Source organism: Cibotium barometz, chromosome 27 (genome assembly GCF_041138505.1).
Source record: "Cibotium barometz isolate CiBa-2024 chromosome 27, ASM4113850v1, whole genome shotgun sequence".
In the NCBI taxonomy this organism is placed as follows: Eukaryota; Viridiplantae; Streptophyta; class Polypodiopsida; order Cyatheales; family Cibotiaceae; genus Cibotium; species Cibotium barometz.
In genome coordinates this window covers 17,881,696-17,902,436 of record NC_141072.1, presented here as the reverse complement: position 1 = coordinate 17,902,436, position 20,741 = coordinate 17,881,696, and the positions used below count along the sequence as shown (strand labels likewise).

The window sequence follows — 20,741 nt, the reverse complement described above, 5'->3', positions numbered from 1 at the left end:
TCATACCAAAAATTCCCGTACGGTATCGTATTTTCGTACCGTGACAAGTTACAACTATGAACATGAGGATGTGGATCCTGCAGTCTTCTTTTTCCTTCTCTTCTCAGAAATTTTTGTGTAATGCAGGAAGGGATGCATCTTTTCCATGCAATTGAAGCCATGGGTCACTTGATTGGAGCTCAGCTGGAGTTGAAATTTGGCTTTCCCTGCCCCTATCTGATATGTAATAATGGAGAGAGAACCCCCTCTCTGAACACTATTTTTAGGTGCTCTAGTTGAGGGTTGTTATCAGTTTGTTGGATGTACTTTCTTCCTATTTACACTTTATGGAATACAAGAATTGAAGAGATCTCTGACAAGGTTTTGAAAGGATAAGTTGAGTTTTAGAAACCTTTTTTCATCAACATTATCAAATGTATGCAGGAATGTGGCTGGAAAGCATGGGGAGAAATATCTTATGGTGGAATGGGTTGTATTCAAAGAGCAAAAATGGCAGAACTAATGGTAGGTTTCAATCATGATATATATTTACTGTACCTGAAACCAGACACGACCATGTGTAATGGGGTGGTCCAGAAGCATCATTTTGGGTAGCAAGAAATGCTCTTAACTCAATGTTCGGCCATGAATTCAATCAAGGTACTGGCATGGATGGAAGAATCGTTTCCCAAGAGCGGCAAGAACATAATGACGTACCTTATTGGGGTGGACAGCTTGCTCATATCTCCCATTCAATCAAATTTTAAAGATTCTCTGGACATCAGGCTACGAATGGATGGCTTGTTCGTCTCCAAGGAGCAAGCCGTAAGATTCACCCGGGAGTTTGAGGCTCTTTATACCAACGGGCCAGCGGGTGGAGGCGGAATAAGGTACTTCTCTGTCTCTGTCTGTCTACAGCATCTATAGTGTAAGTTCTCAGAGCAGCAGGCACCTCTCAGTAGTGCATATTTTGTCAAAATTGGTGCGAATTAATCTACCATTTTTCTCGTAAAGATCAACCAATCACCCGTACGGATTTACCAATGGAATATTTGAAAAAGAATGTTCTCATTGCCAGCTGCTTACACATGCTCCCTGCCCATAAGAGAGCCATCCAGGCCGCCTGTCAAAGGTGGATGGGCAATCACCATCCAATTCTCCACCATCCACATGGGCAGGAGTGTTGTCTAACCAGCCTAAGCTGATGAAGACTGACTGTTCCACTTTATATTGTGCAGTGTAGGGTGTAAAAAGGAGATATTTTTGGATAAGTTATTGGTAAGGAATTCACTTTTTTCACATCTGTAATGAGTGGGAAAACCATCATAGGACTATTTCATCTTTGAAATTACTATCACCTTACACATTGAAGATGGTTGAATTATCAATTTGAAATGGTTTAAGATGGGTTCCAGAACCTGTTGTAGGTACCACGAGAGGAAACATTTTGGAAGATGAACATGAAGGCTGCAGAATTCACATCCAAAGTCTGTCCAGAAGGACCTAAGGAAGGGTGTCAAAGTACGCCTTCTAAGAAAGGCTGTCACACTGAAGTCTCGTTCTCAGACCTCTCTGGGAAGACACAGTTTCTGGCAACATCAAGTGTTGAGATTACACACATGTCTAAGTCTTCCTTGCCAGCCCCTGGGGGTGTGGAAGTCCCTCTGTATAAGGTTGCACATAGCAGAGCAGGTGACAAAGGCAATGATGTCAACTTCAGCCTCATTCCACACTGTGCAGCAGACCTCTCACGGCTCAATTCTATCATCACAAGAGGCTGGGTCGAAAAGGTAACAAGAAACCTCTTCAGTCATCATCGGAGCGTTCATCACCATCCAAGCAGTGGAGCACTCAGTTGGTATGAAAGTCCAGATTTAGAGTCCGATAAAGCACAAGATCCTGAGGATGATATCCAGGTTGAAATATATGTAGCTCAAGGAATACACGCCTTGAATATCGTTGTGAGGAATGCTTTGGATGGCGGGGTCAACTGTTCTCGCCGTATAGACAGGCATGGGAAGTCCTTGTCAGACCTTATTCTATGTCAAACAGTCACTCTACCAGCAGAAAACGATGATACAATTGCACTTATCCAGTACTAGCTTTGAAGCATGATAATGCCATATTTTGTAATCATGATGTGTTCAATATTGGAATATCCATCAATACCAGTATATGATGTAAAGTACAACAGCTATTTTGAAATTTAAATTAATATTTTTTTTTATTTTATTTTTTTTTTGGGGGGGGGGGGGGGGGTTCAAAGATGTCAGGGTTTGAACCCATGGTTTTGAAATGAGCTAACTGCTCATGAAAGAACTGAAAACTTTAGAACATGCACGCTCGTGTGTGTACACAAAACAAGCAAGCACATTCAAGCACACGTATGGCAACAAGCAACTACACATGTACAAACGGTTCCACATAAATCCAAGCTCTTGCATCGACAACGCACAGTAGATAGCCAACAACATCCATAGCATCAAATGGAGTGACTTTATATGCAACCATATATGAAACACAAGAAAAAGAAATGGCAGGCCTTAGTGATTTCTAAACCTCTTTACTTTTTCAAGCTACTAACATATCAATGACAATCCTTCTGTAAGGTGTCCACAGCATACAAATTTTTGGTGATTGCTTTTGAATGTAAAAGATAGCTCATTTTTTAAGGATAGCTGAACACTCTCAAAGTGATGTATGGTTTTTGTGGGGCATGAGGACTGCCCAAAGTGATATGTTAGCTGCTGTTAAAAAGGTTTGCTTGCTTCTTAACTTTTTTAGAAAATATATCAAATTGACTATGAATTTGATGAGGCAACTCCCCAACCAACCATGTATAATGCTATAATAAGAGCATGTAGTGGCTTGGATCAGACACATTTCCTTGGAGAAAATTGTTTTTCCTACAGGTCTGTTTTTTTTTTTGTGATATTAAAATTTGAGAACACCAACCAAACAATTCTCCTTATTATGATTACCCCACTTTTTAGGGTGGCACCCAAGGTGCATCTCCAGTACATGATGTGGTAGAGTCTTGGCGGCGGCCCCAGCCTGCATGCCTCCATGATGTGGCAGCTTCTTTGACAACACATGTTGGTGGGTGGGTCAATTGTTGTTTTGGTACTTAAATATTGCAATTTGGGAGAGGCTTTAATACTCACCACCCTTGCTCTTGAAGGAGAATCACATTTGATCTGTAAAGCTCATGTTTTTCGGATTAAGATAGAGAGCTTAACCTTACCTTTTTTTTTAAAAAAAAAATGAAAGAGCAAGGAAATTCGGTGAAATTAAATTGTGAGAAAAACACCATTTAGAAAGGGAATTTGGTGAAATTAAATTGTGAAAAGACATTTTTTAAAATGTAGTAGAAAGGTGCACATATGGGGGCCAAGTTACATCCACAATGCATTTGGTCAAGTAAACTTGGTTGTGGGAAAAGGCCATTGAGCCTACTCTCCTCTTTTCTCTTTTTGAATGTTTTCAAAAATCATGTGTGAAAGGAAAGTATGTGATTTTCTTGAAAAAAAGTGAAATCTTCTCTAATCTTGGATTGGACTCTTTTTGTGTGTTTCAATTGGACCCTCCTGGCATTGTAGTGAAGTGGTTAGGGTGTTAAAGTTGTCTAGGAAGAAACCTCTACTTGCTTAAGCTAAGTTTTAGGCCCATTTTGGACCCCTACTTGCTACACCTATTGGTGTTAAATTTCAATTTTCAATGTAACACTCGCCAAAACAAAATTTTATCCCTTCCACATAGGTGAAATGAGGGCACTCTTTATAGCAAGGGTGGTCTCAAATAGACATGGAAGTAAGCAACTAAAGAACATTACATTCTTTTCTTTGCTCAATATCCTTTGGCACACATGCATCCTCATCTAGATTGGGTTGAATTCCTTCCAAGAACGCATGTACATGTGCACCTTGCACGTGATATTGTTCACTCAAGAAATCATATCTTTTCACTTGATTATCATGCATATATTTGTTGTAGCTAGTTGCTAGAGGAGTTGAGCTTAATTTGAATTTTATTAATGTTTTTCTACATTTGCGCAATTGCTAAGCATCATTAGAACTAGAGTTGCACAAATAGTTGTGGATAGCACTCACATTTGGCTCCTACCAAAGAATGCCACAGGCTCTCACCCCTAACAAACCTTTGAAGAGAACCACCAAAGGATGCAATAAGATACGACAACCTTAGGCTCAAAGGTGTCAATGTTGTTGGGTACCCCAAAAATTGCTTGAGGCTCATGAGGGCAATACCCAATTGCAATCTCAAGGCCATCAATACAACCTCATCCCCAATGGGCCACAAAAGAGTCGAAGAAGAACCAACACAATGCTTAGGAACTCTTTCTTGCCAACATTGCATAACAAGGCAAAATGCTATATCCAAAATAAGTTTGTAAAAGTTAGTAGGTACACATATTATGTAGTGAAATCCAAACACAAAATAATCATATGTATGCCCCATTTCCACATTAAAAAACTAAATATCCAAGATAATCCAAGAAGTAAATATCCACAATAATAATAATGCTAAATGAAAAATGGTGAGTACTAGACAAATGGATTAACAGTTAGATGCATGGTCATCATCCCCCGTGCCTCCCTCTCCTCCACTTGGACCATCTTTGTCAAATAAGTCTTACACAAGAGGTACCACTTATGCATCCATCATGCTAAATGAAATATGGCAAGTAGAGTATCTCACTAGTCAAACATAGAATGACGGTTGGCCACATTGCATAGTCATCATCCCCCATGTCTACTTCCCTCTTCTTCAGTTGGACCCTCTTGCCAAATAAGGCTTACACAAGAGGTACCATTAATGTATCCACTATGACTACATTTGAATCAAAAGAATTTGGTAAATGCTACACCGTGAGATCATGCACTTATGTTATAGGCACTTCTGTCCCAATGGGTTTTTTCCCATAACCATCCAGGTGTAAACGGACACCTTAGGTTATCTAGTATAAAAGCAACCTCATCCTCAGTTTTTTAGGGTTATTGTTCATTTTTCTACTTCATTATACCTTGAGCTATTTCTCCAAGTGAACTAGCCTTCTACACTCTCTCTTTCCCTTGTGTTCTTGAACATTAAGTGAGTGAGTGTTTGCAGCTTTGCTTCCATCAAAGCTAATAGTGGTACTAGAGTAAAGTTTTTTCCATAGCTTTGTTTTCTGGTTTTCTCCATACTATGTACAAGCTTTCATAGCTTGTATTCAAGATTTCAATAGCTTGTTTCAATTAGTTCGTTAAAGCTTTCATTAAAGCAAGCTACACAACTTTACAGGCCTTCCATAGCTTGTTGCTCTCCTATAGATTTCAATTCTCTATGGTTTGGAGCTCAATTGGCTGCTGTAGTCGCATCTATATAGTCAGATTGCAACATGCTCCACAAACGACTACAACAGTCCAATCATGTAGGTAGTGTAGCTCAAACAATGACGGCATTAGGTGGCTTAATTCATCAGCAGAGCAAGTACGTAGCTCAGGTTCGTCTCGCTGTAATTCGTCCATTAATTATCATTCATCAAAATAGCTCCAACGGTTATTATCAAAAGCATCACTACCAAGAAACCAATTGTCAGCACAGTTGCAAAACTGAGACATGCATCTTGTTCATGATTATAACTGCAAACAGCCATAAGTGAGAAGTCTTGATGGACAACAACATTAGCTGAGTCCTCTTTCTTAGAACTCTTATCGTCTGCTAGAGGCAGAACTGCTGGAAGCCTTATTGGATTCCTTCTTCTTCTTTTCTTTATTTTGAAGTTTAAAGCAATTTTCAGTTGCATGGCCGCGCTTTTTGTAATACCGACAAGTAACCTTCTTTGGCTATTTTGATCGCTACTAGAACTCTCACAATGGGTCATCACTATTGACATGAACCCATAAGCCCTTTGCAACAAGGACATTTCTAACTATAAAACTCCATAGGGAGTAATTTAACCCTTCCAATTTATTCTATTTGGAAAGAATACCAAACAAATCATTTGTAGAGTTGTTGGCAATACTTGACTATGAAGAATTGAAGAAGGAAAGATGATGAAATAAAGCTTGAATTGAAGTCGACAAACTGCTGTGATGAACTCTCTAAAAAGCTGCTAAAAAATCTTAGTCAAATTGTCGCCAATTAGAGTCTCCAATCGAACGATTGGAGATAAAGCATTGTTGATTGGAGAACATAAAATTAGATAATTGGATTGAACTATTAGACTAGGGAAATCATCAATTGAACTATAAGATTAGACGATTGGAGATGTGAACAATCAGAGGGGTATAAATTCACATATCAGACGATTAAAGAAGTTGAATCCGACGATGGAAAAAAGTAAAATCGGACAATTGAATAAGCCACAATTGGAAAATTAGAGCGATTGCCCTGTGTAGTAATTGGAGAAGTTGGTGATTGGTGAACTAGTGCAATCGATGATTGGAAAAACCTACAGACGATTGAACTACAGAACGAACAATTGAAGAAGTCATCAATTGTTCATGCTAGTGATTGTAAAAGCTAGACAATTGAACTATTCACGATTGCTTAGAGTGACAATTACTCAGTCGAGTGATTGGATTGTTGAGCAATTAAAAAATCACAAATGATTACAGATTTTATCTACCATGTGTCATATTGTGGTATAGGTGGTTTGTACAAGTTAGACATGTATGACAAGTATGATGTTTCTTGTCTTGGTAGACACTTCTAATGCACTGAAAGATACCTAGTTGTGGCATGCTAGGTTTGGCCAAACTTCTATTAGTGGTTTGATGCTTTTATAGCAGCATGGGATGTTAGAGGATCTTCCTCATCTTGATCCACCACCAAGATATGTTGGTGAAGGATGTATCCTTGGTAAACTTGCTCGCCAAACTTTCCCAAAGTATGCAATGGATTGAGCTGATCACAAAATGTAGCTCATACACAGAGATGTGTGTGGTCAAAATGCAAACTACTTCTTTCGGATGAATTCTATATTTTGTTACATTCATTTGATGATTATAGCAAATTCAGCCAATCTTACCCTATGAAAGCAAAATAAGAGACATTTTCTCATTTTCAACATTTTGTTACTATGGCTAAAAATGAAATTGGCTTAAAAATTCAAACACTCCGTTTAGATAAAGAGGGGGGAGGGGGAGGGATATATGTCCAATGCATTTAAATTTTTTTTGGCACAAAAAGGCATTAAGCATCAGTGTACAACTCCTTATACACCATAGCAAAATGGTGTGAGATGCAATAGGACTCTCATGGAGATGGTTAGATGCATGGCTAAAGGTCAGTAGCTTCCACACAATTTTTGGAGGGAAGTCTATGTGCTACCTATGTGGTGACACTAACGCTTTTAAGACTCACTCCTTATGAGATTTAGTTCAATCGAAAACCTAAGGTTGAACACGTGTGTTTTTGGATGTTTGGGACATATACATGTGCTAGACAAAATCCAATTAAGCTTGCTGATTAAGGCAATGAAATGCATTTTTATCGACTACAGTGCCAATAGCAAAGATTATCATCTCTACATTCTCTCACTAAGAAGATGGAATTCAATAAACATACTTCTACAAATTCTTTGGACATGTTTGATGGTTTATTACATGTGCCACTATTTGTTAATTCTCAACAGATTTTGCCTACTCATCCTTGTTTGATGCAAGGGGGGAATGCTCAAGGACTTGATGCATCAACTTTGGATTAGCTGGAAGATGCAATTAATGATGCTGAAAGATCAACAATAAATGAATCTAGGGTTATGCCTAGATGGGTTAGAAGCCATATTACACAATGGTGCTTCCTTGCTTTAGCTCTTTTTCTTCTTCAAGAAGAGAGGAGACACATCTTTCAAAGGTTTGTTCTAGCAAATTTTTTAGTGTAGTCATCAATGCATTGTACTTTTTTTGCCTGCTTTTTAAGAGAATGGTTAATGCATCTTTATCTCCTATCTGGGCGTTTATGCCATCTAGTTGTGTCATTATGCATTTCATCTTACTAACAAATTGTGCTAGTGACTCACTAAAATTCATTTCTAGCCCATAGAATTCAATTTTGAGATGAATTTCTTGATTTTTTACTTTAGCTCCAAACACCGAGTTTAACTCTTCTCATGCATCTTTGGCTTTATCCTTGTGGATCAATGTGGTTGAATGAGATTAGGCCCTAAGTGTAACCCAATGAGTGATAATGCTTGGTCATCTTTCTCTACGCCTTCACTTGGTTGAGGAGAATAACAACTTAAAAAAGTGTTTAACAAATGGGTGCAAGGATTATTAATGGCAAGCTCAAGAAAAACATGCCACAAGCAATGGATGTAGATAAGGGTAGGATTAGTGAGCTTAATGGATGATTAATACTAGATTAAATGGCTAATGAGATACTGAAGACTAATGTAGCTATGAGAGATCTTAACCTAAGCTCTGATACCATTAAGCTATGGCTATGGAAGCTCGTGGTTTAAAGAGATGATGGCAAAATCCTAAACTAAGGAAGGAGGATGCTTTCCAAGTACCCACATAATGATGAAAACCTAACTAATGAAGCTTTAGACTCAAGTTCAATTAGGTTATAAGACTTGTACTTAATAGAAAGACTTGAGAGCTTGTTTGATTTGATTACTTGAAAGTGGCCCCTTTTATATGAGGTGGATACATCTTGGCTTTGTTAGCTCATGTGGGATAACTCTAGCTTGCTCATGTGATAGCTTGCTCTTACACTCACTCCTTACCTTCCTTGTGCTCCATGGCACCATATTTCTCAACATTTGTGTCCCTTCAGACACCCTTACTCCCATTTTCCTCCTATTCTCATTGACAACAATCAGAGCACAATGGCAGTTGTTGCTAATAATCGTGTCTTTTATGCCAAGATTAGGCACATTGAAGTGCATTATGTTAGAGAGAGACTCCATGTAGGAGAGATCAATATGATCTATTGTAGTACACGGTAATGTGGCAGATCTTTTCATGCTAAAGACTTATCACATGAAAAGTTTGAGGCCTTCCGAAAAGCTTTGGGCCTCTTTCCTTTCAGAGGTTTGTAAACCTCACATTTGTACTCTACAGGAAAGTTTGTTAGATATTTAATAGTGCTACACTTTGAGGTCAAGTACTTATGCCATGGGCGCTCCCACTAGGTTTGTCCCCATGGCCATTCAGGTATCTGGGTTTGTCCCCATGGCCATCCAGGTGTGAACGAACACCTTAAGGTTTCACCTTAAGGTTTCACATCTCTTTCTTAAAGAAATCTTTATGCGGATGGAGCCAAATCCATCGCCTCGTATAAGTATAGGTCCTTGATTCAATGAAGTGTGACGATTACATTGTTGCCGAATGGCTGAGTTGTCCCTATTGTAGATGGTGGGGCCTGTTGGTCTTTCCTTAGAGAGTGTTGGTGTGACTATGGGAGGTAGAGGCTAAGATATTTAAGATTTCAATGTTTGAAACGCCTTTGTTTCTTTGCCAACTTTTCCTTTGCACAACCAGAGTATCAAAGTTGTATCTGGTAACTTTGCCTTGATGGAGGTAAGAAGAGGGTTTTCTTCATGGTGGTTGTGAGTCATAAGAGGCAATATGAAAGGTGAAACTCATGCAAAGAGAGAGCTTGTAAAATCAATCCTGGCTAAGCATCCATCAAGTGGTGCAAGATAATTCATGCAAGAGAGTAGGGAGAAGAGGGAAGAGCACTCACACGATGAGGGGACTATTGAAAATGGGGAATGATCCATTGCTACTCACGCAAATTCTGTTGCAAAGGGGAATGATTATCCACCATTGCTTACTGTTAAAAGTGTCTTATATGTATAAGTCGCTAGCATTCACGTTTGGGTTTGGAGATATGTGGATGGTCTATGAAATTATCTTGCAAGGTTAAATGATCGGCAAGAGACTAATCCACCATTGCTTCAAGGTTTTTTGAAATAGTCTTTGGATGACTTGTGAGGTAGCATGATTATCAAGGTGGCATGTGGTTACTACTATGGGGTTGGGAATCATCGTGTAGTCTTTGTCGTGGGGAAGTTCTTAATGTGAAGCTGCATCTTGATTGTTATATGGTCATGTGGTGGAGAGGCTAGTGTTGGCAAGGGTGGTATAGTCAAAGAAGAGGGTAATGGAGAGGATAAGCATGATGTATATCTAAAGATCTAGGAGGTTCCTACACATTTGAGGGAATCTAAGTGATGGATCGTATCATGGACCAAGATTCCACCTAACATGGCCCTCCCGTCTAGAGATGTCTTGGATTGTCGATGGATAAGGCTATGGTGCAGGTATTTGTGCATGTGAGTGCCTTTGCATACAAAATGTGTCAAAGTTTAAGCCTTTTGTAAATGATGCAGGTGTTTTGCATAGTCTGTGTTATGGGGATTGATGGTGTGCGCCTGTATGTCTTCCTCCCTCTACTTTCTTCAACTCATTTTTTGCTTTCTTTGACGTACACCTCTCATCCCTTTTCTTGAGGATTCAAGGTCACTGTATTGCTGAGCAAACTCATTTTTTTCTTTTGAGTGAATAATGATGTATGTGGAAAAAAACAAGTAACAACAATGATAGAATGACCTAATTGAGAAAAGCCAATAACGCATTAGGTGAAACTTTGTTGTGAGTGGTGAATAGTGAAAAAGATGCATTAGTGACAAATAACAACATTAGTTATTGTTGCCATATATATATATAGGCAGTGATGTGTGTGAACACACTTAGGACCGCCGGGGCACTTTTTCCCTCTTTAGGAGGTTTTTTCCCCCGGCTTGTATATACGCCCATCCTTCTAGGGCTAACTTATCGTTTGTACATTGACACAATCTAATACATTATGTGTTGTGTGCATTCTTGCTTCTTCTTCTCCAAGCTTTGTGTGCTTTCCTGCAACCCTAATTCCAACAATTGGTATCAGAGCAGGTATCGGCTCCCAGGGCTACGCTGCCAGTACCCTCCGACTTACGTTCTCCGATTGAGGTGAGCTTTCACGAGCGCTTGCAGGTCCCTATACTCTGCAAATAGACTCGTAGGGCTTCGCGTTCTCAGAAATCGCATCCGAGGTCGTTTCGGGCTCCATTTTTACATTTCAAGTTCTGCACAAGTGTTTTCGTCATTTTGTGCAGAAATTTTGACAGTGCAGTTTTCTGCAAAACAGGCATACGTGCTCTATTGTAGACCGTGCTACATAGCACGAGTTATTTTCTGTTCAGTCTTTGCTTCATTACAAGTAGCTTTTGCATCAGTTTCAGTTAGTGGCCATGGCTGATAACAGCAATGATGTATTTCGCATGTTGTCTGCTGAAGACAAACTGGATGGAGACGGCAACTACCCACTTTGGGCATACATGATGCAGCATGTTTTGGTTGCAAAAGGAGTGTGGAACATTGTGCAGGGTATGGATGTACGTCCAAGTTCTGTGGATGTAGGATCTGTTGAGGATGTTGCAGGTTCTAGCAGCTCTACTGTTGCTGCTATTTTACCCACTGCTGAACAAGCTCGTTGGGATGGTAAAGATGCGCAGGCTCATGCCTTGATTGCACTTTCTGTCAAACGTAACATCACCCCACATATTCGTTCAGCTAAAACAGTAAAGCAGGCTTGGGATATTCTAGCTGGTTTGTATGCAGGTCGTAACGAGGCAAAAATCTCTTACCTGCGTAAAGATCTAGAATTGAAGATTATGCAAGAAGATGATGACATGAATGTTTTTCTTGCTGAGATTAAAGATCTCAAAGAACAGTTGATTTCTGCAGGTGAGATTATTCCTGATCATTCTCTTGTGCAGACTGTTCTTGATGCTTTACCTGAGACATATTAGACTTTTGCTTCCACGTGGAGACTTCTTGCTGAGGACAGACCTGATGCTATCAAGTATGATACTTTAGTCAACAAGCTCTTGCAAGAAGCGCAGTCCAGGCAAAACAGGGCCAGGCAGCGTGCAGTTGATCAAGCATTTATTGCTACCCAGCAGAGAAGAAGTGGTAAGGCAGCCCCTTCCACTGTTTCTTCTCCTATTAGTAGGTCTGCAACTTCTTCTCCTTCCACAGGTAGCAACAATAAGTCTGAGAAGGCTCTTGATAAAGGCAAGAAAAAGACCAGGTGCAACTATTGTAAGGCAAATGATCATGTCATTAAGAATTGCCCTAAGCTAAAGGCTAAAGAGGCAAAGAAGAAAGAGTCAAATGTAGCCACAATAGCGGATGCTTCTACAAATGCAGATTCTGCAAATGTTGTACAGGATACAGAATGGGCGTTTAGCGTGTATTGCCTGTATGACCCATCTGTACATGATGCATGTTTGGCAGTTTCTGTTGACTCTAATGTATGGTATTTTGACAGTGGTGCTACAAAGCACATTACCTCACATCATGATATGTTCACTTGTCTTGAGGCTGTCTCTAATGGGAATACTGTCACATGTGCCAATAATGCTTCTTACCCAGTAAAGGGCGTTGGTAAAATTATGCTTACTGCTGCAAATGGCAGCGCTTTCACACTTTCAGATGCTTTGTATGTGCCAGGGATAAAGAAGAATCTATTGTCTATCTCTGCGCTTGCTAGACTTGGATTTGTAGTCAAATTTGTGGATGACAGATGTACTGTTCATGATTTGACTTCTGGTGATACGATTATTACATCTGGCACCTTGTTTCGTGGGCTGTATAGGCTCAATTCTTATGACAAGTGTGTGGAAGATTCAGCAAATGCAGTTTCTAATGAAAAGGCAGTTTCAGATGCAAAACTATGGCATGCTCGTTTTGGTCATCTGAACTTTGCTAGTTTGCTGCGTTTGCAGAAATTTGATATGGTTGCTTCATTGCCCCCTCTTGAGGCACCATTGAAACATGTGAAGGCTGTATTTTGGGCAAAATGCAGCGTTCTGCATTTCCAAAGGATGGTTCTGTGCGGGCCACTCGCAAATTGCAATTTGTACATAGTGATGTATGTGGGCCTATGCAAACTCCGTCATTTGGTAAACACTTGTACTTCGTGACTTTCATTGATGATTACTCAAGGCATGCATGGGTATATCCACTGAAGGCAAAGTCCGAAGTGTTTTTGTACTTCAAATAGTTTTTTCTTATGGTTGAAAATGTATCCAATTGTACTGTGGGCACCCTCCGTTCTGATCGAGGGGGGGAGTACTTGTCTAAAGTTTGATGCATTTCTGGCTAGTCGTGGGATAAAACACCAATGTACAGTGCCGTATACCCCTCAGCAAAATGGTATTGCTGAGAGGAAAAACAGGTCACTTATGGAGATGGCACGATGTATGGTCAAGAGCCAAGCTTTGCCACATGCGTTTTGGCTTGAGGCTGTCATGTGTGCTGCATATGTACTCAATAGGTGTCCCACTAAGGCCTTGTAGTCTATTACTCCATACGAAGCTTGGCATGGCAGGAAGCCTTCTATTGGTCACTTGCGTGTCTTTGGTTGCTTGGCCTATGCTTTAGTGCCTGTGCAACAACGCAGAAAATTGGATGATAAGGCTGTCAAATGCATTATTGTTGGTTACAGTGTTGAGAGCAAGGGTTACAGATTGTATCATCCGTAGAGTCAAAGCATATCTTGATTAGTCGAGATGTTGTTTTTGTGGAAGATGCTGTGCAGCCTTTGTTATCATGTACCAAAGAGACAGGTGTGAGCTCACGGGATGTATTTGATACATTGTTGCCTCTGTTTACAGGTGGGAATTCAAATGTAAGTTCTAATGAGGTAAATATTCAGCCTATGCAGATATCAAACGATATCATAGATCAGCCCATTTCTGATGCAGATTTACAGGATGTAATTTCTGAGGATAGGGCTAAAAATGAGCAGGCTAGAGGTATGCCTTAATGGCTGGTGCAAACCTTGCGTGATAGTAAAATTGATGCACCTATATCTAGTCGTACTCGTTCAGGTTTTCAGCATGCCTCTTATGCATTAGATTGTTATGCTTTGGATGTGTCTAGTATGTGTGAAGAGGAAGAACCTCTTTCATTTGATGAGGCACAAAAATCAGAAAATTGGTTGGCTGCAATGCAAAGTGAATATGATGCTATAATGAAGAATGGTACATGGTCTTTATGTGATTTGCCTATTGGTAAAAAGGCCATTGGATGTAAGTGGGTTTTTAAGTTGAAACGAAAGCCAGATGGCAGTGTTGATCGCTATAAGGCTAGACTTGTTGCAAAGGGTTATGCTCAAGAAAAGGGCATTGATTTTGATGAGACCTTTGCTCCCACTTGTCGTATGACTACCATTCGTAGCATTTGTGCATTGGCAGCTCATAATGGTTGGAATGTACATCAATTGGACATAAAGACTGCGTTCTTGAATGGAGATTTGCATGAGGAGATGTATGTGGTTTTGTTCAAAAAGGGCAGGAAAACAAAGTGTGCAGGTTGAAAAAGGCTTTATATGGTTTAAAGCAAGCTACAAGCTTGGTATGAAAAGATACATGCATATTTGACTGCACATGGTTTTCAGAATAGTCCAACAGAAAGCACTTTATATGTTAAATGTGTGGATGATGTACATCTAATCATTGCTCTCTATGTCGATGACATGCTGCTCACAGGACCAAATGAAAGTCATATTGCTGATTTTAAGGCTGATTTGAATGCCTCTTTTGAGATGTCAGATTTGGGGTATTTGCATCATTATTTGGGGATATAATTTAAGCAGTGTGATGGAGGTATTGCTTTGTGTTTGATAAAGTATATTGAGACATTGTTGCGGAGATTTGGCCTTGAAGACTGCAAGCCTATTGCTACTCCAATGGAAACAGGTTTGAAGTTGAGTCTTCATGATGCTGGAGATCACTTTGATGTCACACTTTATCAGACAGCTATTGGTTGCCTCATTTATGTATGCATTACAAGGCCGGACATTCAGTTTGCAGTCTCACAGGTGAGCAGGTTTATGCATAGCCCAGGGTCTCAGCATTGGAAGGCAGTTAAACGTATCTTTCGCTACTTGAGTGGCACCATACATCTTGGGTTGTTTTATCCTAAGGGGGGATCGTTGCCGCTAGATTTACATGCTTTTTCGGACTCAGATTGGGCTGGTTGCTATGACACAAGAGTGTCCACAAGTGGTTTTTGTTTCATGCTCGGTAGCTCATGCATATCTTGGTTGAGCAAGAAGTAACCTACTGTGGCCACTTCTAGTTGTGACGCTGAGTACAGGGCAGCTTTCACAGCTACGGTTGAGTGTGTGTGGCTCAGACGGCTTATGGCTGACTTGGGTGTTGGACAGGAGTCTGCCACCTCTATCTTCACTGACAGTCAGAGTGCATTGGCAGTTGCGAGAAACCCAGTTATTCATGCTCGCACAAAGCACATTGAGGTGCATTATCACTATGTCTCTCAGCAGGAGAGATTAGCTTGGCCTATGTGCCAACACAGGACAACCTCGTCGATCTTTTCACAAAGGCGCTTCCTCGTGAGAAGTTCGAAGCTTTCTGCAAAGCTTTGGGCGGCTTGCAGCCCTTTGTGGACTGATCTACTTCGGGCATGGCACTCCCCTATACATGAGTGCCAGCTCTCGTTCACACCATCACTCCCAGGGGGGATTTGTTGCCATATATATATAGGCAGTGATGTGTGTGAACACACTTAGGACCGCCGGGGCACTTTTTCCCTCTTTAGGAGGTTTTTTCCCCCGGCTTGTGGACCGCCGGGGCACTTTTTCCCTCTTTAGGAGGTTTTTTCCCCCGGGTTGTATATACGCCCATCCTTCTAGGGCTAACTTATCTTTTGTTCATTGACACAATCTAATACATTATGTGTTGTGTGCATTCTTGCTTCTTCTTCTCCAAGCTTTGTGTGCTTTCCTGCAACCCTAATTCCAACAGTTATGTTAGAAGAATAATGACATTAATGTGTTATTAAAAAAAGTCAATAAAGTTTTTTTTGGGGACCATATTCTTTGTTCGTTTGTTGGGGCTTACTACATTACATATGTATAAGTGAAGTAGGCCTAGGCTTTGAGGGTTACCTTGTGAGCTTATTGAGTAAGAGCACAAAATCTCTTGCTCATCCATGAGATGATGGCTTGATGGCCATCATTGCTACCTGCTGACTTTGCTGGTGCACTTGATTAGGCTTTATCTTTTCTAGTTAGTATTGCAGCATGGCGTTGGGTGTGTGGTAGTCCACTTGTAACTTGGAGAAGCTTAATAGTGTCGATGAGACAGATATTGGTGGACACTCTTTGTTGGTTGGCACCATGGGTGGTTCAACACCGCTAAAAGTGGAAATAGGTAATGCCTCCTCCCAAAACTTGGCATTGCTTTACCATGCTTGGTATTCAGGGAACCTTGTAACTTATGCACAAAGTGTTGGCTCCTAAGGAGGGATGGCTTTTGCTTTCCATACTTGTGTAGGCTTTGAGGATGGTGCCAAAGGTACGACTTTTAGTAGCCACCCCCATCTTGGGTTTGGCACTTGATGGAATTTTTAGGGGTGAGGGTTTCTTCTTTGGAACCCAGATGTGAGGGAACATAGTAGCCCTAGGCTATTAACAACTTTGTGGGGATCCAACTTGGATCCAATAGGGCTTTGCTTGTGGATGAAGTTTTGGTGCTTGTGGTTCCCGTTGGTTGGTGTGCTTCCCTTAATATTGGGGTTTTTGATAGATGGTGGTTGCCATGTTTTGGCTTGGGCATTGTTGGTTCTCTGGCTAGCCAAGGTACTTTCTTACTCCTTCTTGAGGGGGTTGTTGTTTGGGAGGTGGTCTTCATCTTTGTCGGGGAGGTTTTGGATCACCAGGGGGTAGTTGGTGTAGGGAGGCGAGAGTAGTAGGGTTATTTATGGCACCATGTGGGTATATAGGTGTGCGAATGATGTTAGGTTTTATTTTACCACACCCACTAAAAGGTCACCCTATTATGATAGAAGGAACCCTAGGATGTTGATCCGTAGATGGACTTGGGTGGGGAAGCCAAATTAGTGACAACCAAGGTTTTGGTCATCGATGTAAGGTAGAAATTTTTTAGAGAGTTGAATTCATATCAAGATTTGGATTTACTTGCCAAACTAAAGAAGCAAGATAAAAATAATCCAAAATTTAGGGAGCTACACAAATTAAGAAAAACTAATCTATCCAAAATGAACAAATGGGCAAAGATTCTATGAATATGGGAACCTTTGCCCGTGAGTTCAGTGTGGAAAGGTTCTAGGAATACAGTTTCTGTGGAGGTGGTCATGGCTTCCGTGGTGGGCTCTTATCATCGGTTTCGTTACCGCTCAGTGTTTGCAGGTCTGTACAATTCACACGATTTCTACACCATTTTTAAAAGAAGAAGGCGAAGTGTGTGTGTGTGTGTGTGTGGGGGGGGGGGGGGGGGGGGGTTATTAACAGTTGGACGCAGGCAGTTCTGCTCATGACAAAGAAGGGCAAGTAAGCAATGCGAGCACAAGGCGAAGCCTTGTTATTCTCACCCCCTCTACAATACTGGGTTCAGTATATCTCGCTTCAGCTGCACCCGAGGCAGTATAGTAAGTTCCTCTTAGAGCCTCTGATTATGTTGTTATTATTCAGCTATGCATTGTAATGTTTGTTTGGAGAGTGTAATGGGTTTGTTTAGTGATACTTAACATAGCGCCCCAGTGGTTATGACTTGAAATGCATGCTACCTAAGGTGGATCAACAGGTCATCTTTGCCCACATGCCTCTACACAGGTCGCCCTAATGGAGTGGCTCATACTTCCTGCCATTCTCATAGTACCTAAACATGCTGCATAAATTGAAAATAGCTGATGTTAAATCAATCCCATTCTCTAATTTTGCTCCGAAAGACCTTAGTTTTAAAATTATTATCGTTTCTATCTTCCCAAAGGCTTATTAAACACACAAACTAAAAGCCTTTTATACAAATACCAAATGCAACCTTTTCAACGGAAAGCTTTAAGGAGGGGAAGTTACCACGTTTCAAGATTTTCTTTTATTTGCTTGCAAATTGAAATGGAAACTGAAAGTATTTTAAAGTCCACCACTAGAATTAGAATATCACAAGCGTTGAAAATACCACCACTAGAATTAGAATGTTACAAGCATTGTAGAAGCATGATCTTGATTAACGCTAAGCAAGAGAGATTAACACTACTGCCTAGCAAACACAAGGAAGACGAGTTGTAACTCTAATCTACTTAATATTCCAAAACGTGAATATGTACAATGTTTCTTGATCTAGCTAGACTTGGATTCAATTCATGTATCCTAACCTACTATGCATACAAAAGATCTTGATTCTAGAGCTTGGTCATGCTCTCTAGATGCCTGCATTTGTGGCTAAAATTACCTCGGGTTGCTCGATCTGTGAGATATTTGTCCTACAATGACCTTTGACCTCCTTTATATAGGGATAGGATGACAAGTCGTTTTTAGGTCGGCCATCTATTTTCAGGTCACAATTATTGTCGAAATATGTTAGCATAGGTGGGCTGCAGAACAGCTAGGGTTAGCACAGCACACTGTTATGGAAATGTGAATTGTGGAATTAATTATGGAATTATTTGATATTTTTAATGCTCATTTGCCGCACGGTCGTGACTAGCTATGTGCGAGAGCATAGAGCAGTAGTCGTATTGTGATGGGCAGATAAGCGAGATTTAATAGAGTATTGGTCGCATCGTGATGGGCGAATAAGCGAGATTTAATGTGTCGTGTTTTTGGTGAGTATATCAGTGCACGGAGTAGCATGGGTGCGATGGATTTTGATCGGTGCACGGCCGTCGTGTTTTGGTGTCTGTCGATGGTCGTCCACCCATAGTTTCATGTAATTAAATTACTACAATTTGAATGTAAATAACCAAGCTTGGAGACCAAGTTACTTTTTGATATTAATAGCCCAAAAGTGGAATGTATCAAGCTATCTTGAGCACTTGCTTTTTGCTAATATATAAATACATGCATGAAGAAGCGTGCTCACTTATGCATGGGGAGAGATTGAACCCATTCTTTTGTCATGCATATCTTGCTTTTATGCTTTATTTGCCAAGTTTTATGCTATGGTGATGGAGGTTAATCCACAGCATTGGTATGAGAGCTCAGATTCTATTGGCTAGCTTGTCATATCGTACCAAGCCTCCTCATGCCCATGCATACTCACCTACATCTCATCAGAGCCAACAGGACGTACAACAGTGACATCGACACCGACACCAGCCGTGCATAACCCATCCGCCCGCATGAGGCATACAACAGTGCTTGCCTAATAGGCGCACAACCGCCAACCAGCAGGTCAACAGAGCGCACAAGGGGCTTCTCCATGTTTCCTGCACATGTTTTTGTAGTGTGCTCTGTGAAGTCACTTTTAAAACATTTGATGGGCGGTTGTACCTGTTCTACTCCCCCATTGGAGTTGTACTGGTGGACTTGAGTTCCCGGAACAACTTTATTCTTGGAAATCTCCTTGCCCTTCTACTGGTGGACTTCAGTTCCCGGCTTGTGATTTCTAGAGTCATGGGAATCGTGGCAATACAAATCGAGAGACTGGGGTTGATGCCATCTGCATGCAAGGACAGCTTCAAGTCATCCACACACGTCTACTTGCTCTGAGGTCTAGATGGTCTCGTGGAACCTAAGCATCAGCTTTGTGAAGCAGTTTAGGTAGTTGGTTACCTTCTCACCCAGTTTTCTCACATTGCTGCTTCAACCTGCACTGGCAATAAATTTCTTGAGGTTCGCCAGATGACAGTCGTCCTATGTCCAGACCGTATGGTGCTTCAAGTAGTCCTTCCACACAAGGTGGCATCGGTCAAAGTTGTCCGGACAATGTGAAGCTGGAACCAGTCTGAATCACCTGCTGCCTCCAATGTGGCTGTCATCTCTTGAACCTATTTGGTGACTGTCTCACCATCTAATCTTATTTAATTTTTGGAGGTTTCAACATCTGGATCTACTAGAGCTGTGTAATAGGGATATAGCGCATCAATCCATCTAGGAATCTTGCCGAGGAGTACTAAAGCTTCAGAATGCAGAACCCTTTACAATGATGGGCCACACCCTTATTTAGAGGCTACATTGCCACATGGCATCGACCATTGGTCTCCATGAACTGATCTCCCATTGGTGGAATCCTCTGGTGATCCTGGGACCTGGTCGGCTCACTCGCTGATTGGTTCCTTCAAGCGCTTCATCGAATGCTCTAGAAGTTGTCCACCATGTGGCCCAGCCTGGGATCGAGACGGTTTTGCCATTATGATGGTTTACCACATCCAATGGTGCCACGTGGTAATTCAGTGCGAGCCTTTGCCAGTTGCAGGCACACTCTATGTGTCTCAAGCCAGCCATTTGGTCCCAACAGATTCCTCCAAACCGGTGCTTCCTTGAGTTCTCTGGCTCTTTGATGTATTTCAGCCTCTTCAACCAGTGTTGACAACTGATGGATTCCTAGCTTTTTTCAGAATTGTAAACCATTCCCCATGATTGGTCATACGATTGGAGGCTCAAGAATCTATGTACCATGCTTTTTTCCATTTGTTTAACATGTTGCTATCACATGCGTCATGGCAAATAAGTGCTCCTCCTTGCATCATTTATGCATAGTTAGATGAAGGCAACTTCCCAGTTCTGATGTGTGCTTGCTTCTTTTCTCACTCTTTTGCTAAATGTCCAGGTATGCCACAATAATTGGAGTTCCCAAGCCTCCATTGTTGCCTCTGAAATCTACCTCCTAACCCTCCATTGTTGCTTCTGAGATCTACCTCCGTGTATGCCATAGCCTCCTCTGCTGTTACATGCAGAAGCTTCAAGGAACCTTTTAGTTGATCTTCAAAACTGAA

At 41.0% G+C, this 20,741-nt stretch overlaps 2 protein-coding genes across 8 annotated transcripts in view; both read left to right on the top strand.

Annotated features, from left to right (window-relative positions):
* The window catches only part of LOC147623123 (propionyl-CoA carboxylase), a 96,089-nt gene extending 93,883 nt beyond the window's left edge, over window positions 1–2,206 (top strand). Inside the window, exons 9-12 of one of the 3 annotated variants that reach the window (XM_086821184.1) lie at window positions 424–504; window positions 640–869; window positions 1,218–1,257; window positions 1,407–2,206. In XM_086821184.1, coding sequence (XP_086677310.1) covers window positions 424–504; window positions 640–869; window positions 1,218–1,257; window positions 1,407–2,081 — 1,026 coding nt within the window. In that variant the 3' untranslated portion in view covers window positions 2,082–2,206. Of the gene's footprint in view, window positions 1–423; window positions 505–639; window positions 870–1,217; window positions 1,258–1,394 lie in introns of all 3 variants that reach the window. The other 2 variants (XM_086821185.1, XM_086821186.1) reach the window with 2 other exon arrangements.
* A 14,868-nt stretch (window positions 2,207–17,074) lies between these two features.
* Window positions 17,075–20,741, top strand: part of LOC147623122 (uncharacterized) — a 46,820-nt gene continuing 43,153 nt past the window's right edge. For all 5 annotated transcript variants that reach the window (XM_086821180.1, XM_086821183.1, XM_086821181.1 and 2 more), the window contains exons 1-2: window positions 17,075–17,214; window positions 17,327–17,453. In XM_086821180.1, coding sequence (XP_086677306.1) covers window positions 17,160–17,214; window positions 17,327–17,453 — 182 coding nt within the window. In that variant the 5' untranslated portion in view covers window positions 17,075–17,159. The remainder of the gene's footprint in view (window positions 17,215–17,326; window positions 17,454–20,741) is intronic.